The 3,600-nt window shown below is 62.1% G+C and overlaps 1 protein-coding gene across 1 annotated transcript; it reads left to right on the top strand.

Moving 5' to 3' along the window:
• Positions 1-336: 336 nt before the first annotated feature.
• On the top strand, positions 337-1,782 carry LOC124722423 (translation initiation factor IF-2-like). The gene is made up of 2 exons (XM_047247587.1): positions 337-788; positions 1,290-1,782. Exons 1-2 carry the CDS (start codon positions 337-339, stop codon positions 1,780-1,782), a joined length of 945 nt encoding a protein of 314 aa, XP_047103543.1.
• Positions 1,783-3,600: the final 1,818 nt, after the last annotated feature.

A 3,600-nucleotide genomic window follows, 5' to 3' on the forward strand; every position in this document is an offset into this window, starting at 1 on the left:
GACCTGAGACTGCTCCTCGAGTGGACCTGGTCCAGTATTTATGCCTATGGCCTTCCCCCTCCACCAACGGCTGCAGGCGCTTCCTCTGTGCTCCGCGCCCATTCCCTGCGACCTGCTGGAGCGTTGCTGCTCCGTTTTCCGTCCGCTGCGGTTCTAGGTGTTCCCTCTGCGGTCCGCGCCCACCAAACGCGTCGGAGTCGCTGAGATGTGCAGCCGCGAGAAGGACGTACCTGCGCTTGCTAGCGACGCGAAGGGTGTGGCATATCGCCGTCCGGCCGCGCTTGCGGCGTCGGCGGCCCCATCTGCCCCCCACTTACGACGACCAATGCTATGGCTATGGATTTGATGGACACAGCTCCTGAAACCTTGAAGACAGCGCTGTCTGCTCCGCTCCCCGATTCTGAAGATAAGAGCTCCACCGCCCCTCAGCCACGCGGACGAAACGGGAAACAGAAGAGGAGCGCAACAGCCGCGACGTCCGCTGTTCGCAGCTCGCCGATCGAGAAGAGGGCCAAGCAAGATTTCATCCCTGACGCCGATGGTTTTGTCCCGGCCCGGCGCACTGCAAGACGCATGCAGTCTTCGACGACGCTTCCAACTGCCGTCGCCAACTCAGTCGACGCGCTCGCTGACGCGCCGGACCAGCTGCCGCGCGATCCTGCGCCGAAGAAAGACTCCCATCTTCCGCCGGTGGTCCTCCAGTTTCGGCCGCCCTATGGGGAACTGCAGAAGTTGTTGCGCAGCTGGACAACGGCCGTGTACACCGTGAAGCCAGCCGGGCGTGACTCGTACAGGGTCACACTCCACACTGCTGACGACTATCGCCGGGTCACTCAGGAGGCGTCTTAGCGTGGTATCCCATTCTATACCCACGCTGACAAGGTCTTGAAGATTGTAATCCGCGACCTCCCGTTCAACATGGAAGCCGATCACCTGCATCGTGAACTCGCTGACCTGGGCTTCTACATCCGGGCAGTCGTGAAGATGAAGTCGCCTAAATCACGCGATGATATGCCGCTGTTCCTGATCGTCTGCTCCGACGCCGTGGAGAACCGCAAACTCTACCAATTGACGCGGGTCGCCGACGTTCCGGTTCAGACCGAAGATCTTCGCTCTCGGAGGGGCCCAGCGCAGTGCTTTCGCTGCCAGGGGATAAATCACGTCGCGCGCCACTGCTCTATGCCGGACAGATGTGTTAAATGCGCCGGCGCCCACGCAGGACGTGCGTGCCCCCGTCCGCCCACCGAGAAGCCGACATGTGCACTCTGTGGCGGTGCTCACGTGGCCAGTTATCGTGGGTGTGAGGTGTGGAAGCGTGCCATCGCTCGCCAACGTGGCCACACACCAGCGCCACGTCCGAAGAAGCCAGCAACGAGACGGCCCGGCGTCTCTTTCGCGGCGGTAACGTCAGGGGCGCCTTCCGCCATCCCGGCTGCGTCGGCTGCTCCTGCCCCTGCCACATCCGAGGCCGTGCCGACACCTGAGGCTCCTGCGCCTCCACCACAGCTGCTAGTGGCGGACCCGGGTACTGCCTCTCCCAGGACGTCGGCCGGACCGCGCCCCGCCAACCGCCGGCGCGGGGGTCACCGCCACATGGGTGCCCAGCGCTCAGCACCGTCAGTCGAGCAGCCCCAAGTGGACTCTCACAGCGAAGCAGCCACGCCTCCCCCTTTCAGCGACGGGGCCGCGCCGGCTGCCTCCACCGCTGACCTGGCCAACCTCGTCGCGCCGCTCACTGCCCTGGTGACCAGTGCTACGAAGTTGATTGAAGTCCTGTCGTAGCAACTCACCGCTGCAGTGCCGATGGCCGCTCCGGCCCCAACCGCTGTCAACCCTCACCAGTTGCACCATGGGCAGCGTTAGAGGGCTCACGGTCGTCGCATAGAATGCCAACGGCGTCCGCACTCAAGCTGACGAACTTCGCCAATTTCTTCGAGATGAAGCCGTCGACGTCTGCCTTATCAACGAAACCCACCTGAAGCCTGGGGTCGACGTCAGGGTGGCAAACTACTCCAGCTATCACACCGATCGACTGACGGCGGGTGGTGGGACAGCCGTTTACGTCCGCAATGGCATTCGTCATCACGTGATACAGCTTGCACCACTGGCAACGCTGGAGGCCACTGGTGTCGTCGTTCACACCTCGGCGGGCAACATCACGTTCGTCGCTGCCTATCGACCGCCGTCTCGTCCGCTGGACCCTGCTGACATCGATGCTCTGCTCTCCTTGAGGGGGCAGGTGTTCGTCGCCGGGGACTTCAATAGTAAACATGTCTCCTGGAACTCCAGGATCACCAATGCCGCTGGCCGCTGCCTGCTCCAGGTAGCGGAACGTCACCATACGCTTGTGGTGGGGCCGTATGACCCGACAATCTTCCCTGCCCGTGGCCTCCCGGATATAATCGACATCGCGGTCGTCAAGGGCATCCCTCATCAGATCACCGCCACGACGAGGACGGCACTATCTTCTGATCATGTCCCAGTGGTTCTTGATATCGACCTAGACGCCCTCCAACAGCCCAGGAAGGGCGTCTCACTTGCTGGCATCGACTGGGACAGGTTTCAAGCAGCCGTGACGGACTCACTCGCCGCCGCGCCGCCCCCTGCGGAAGCTGGAGCGGACGCAGCACTTCTGCACTTCGCGGCAACCACGATCGACGCTGCCACTATAGCAACGCCGCCTCGACCTCGCACTCCGCCTGACTACTCCCGACAGCTGCCACCGGACATCCTTGCGGCCATCACTGAGAAGAACCGGGTCTACCGGGAGTGGCAGAGGACAAGATCTGCCGACACCAAGCGCCTCCTCAACAGGATGCGTCGGGACATCCGGGCTGCCATTGACAACCATCGCAATCGCGACTGGAATAACAAGGTCGCCACCCTCTGTCTTGACGACGGCACGGCCTGGCAGACGACGAAGCGTTTCCTATGCCGCATGCAACGTATCCCTCCGCTACTGGTCCATGGTCAGGCTGTCTACGAACCAGCTGCGAAGGCTGATGCCCTCGCAGACGTCTTTGAGGCTGCGTTTACGCCGATTGAAGACCCGACCGACGCTGTCCACGACGACCTGGTTGCTGACCGGCTCCCACGCTACTTGGAGGCACGCGACGACGATGACGTCATTGAAGAGACGACGGTGGAGGAGGTGTCGTCCATCCTGCGTGCCCTGAACCCCAAGAAAGCTGCGGGCCCACACGAAGTTTCCAACGCCCTACTCCAGAAGTTGCCGCCGGTGGCTGTCACTCATCTCGCCGACGTCTTTAATGTAATCCTCCGGTCCTGCAGTTTTCCTCAGTCCTGGAAGCATGCAGAGATCGTGGCGATTCCGAAGATGGGGAAGGATCTGCGCCAGCCCGCGAACTACAGACCTATTAGTTTACTGCTGGCCATCTCCAAGGTCTTTGAAAAGCTGCAGCGCCCCGTTGACGAGGAAGGCCTCCTGCCCGAAGAGCAGTTCGGCTTTCGCAGGGGCCACTCGTCAGTTCACCAAGTCCTTCGGCTAGTGGAAAATGCGTTCGTCGCCCTCTAGCAGCGCGAGTTCTTCGGCGCGGTGTTCCTGGACGTGTCGCGTGCTTTCGACAGTGTGTGGCACCG

Source organism: Schistocerca piceifrons, chromosome X (genome assembly GCF_021461385.2).
Source record: "Schistocerca piceifrons isolate TAMUIC-IGC-003096 chromosome X, iqSchPice1.1, whole genome shotgun sequence".
Taxonomy (NCBI): Eukaryota; Metazoa; Arthropoda; class Insecta; order Orthoptera; family Acrididae; genus Schistocerca; species Schistocerca piceifrons.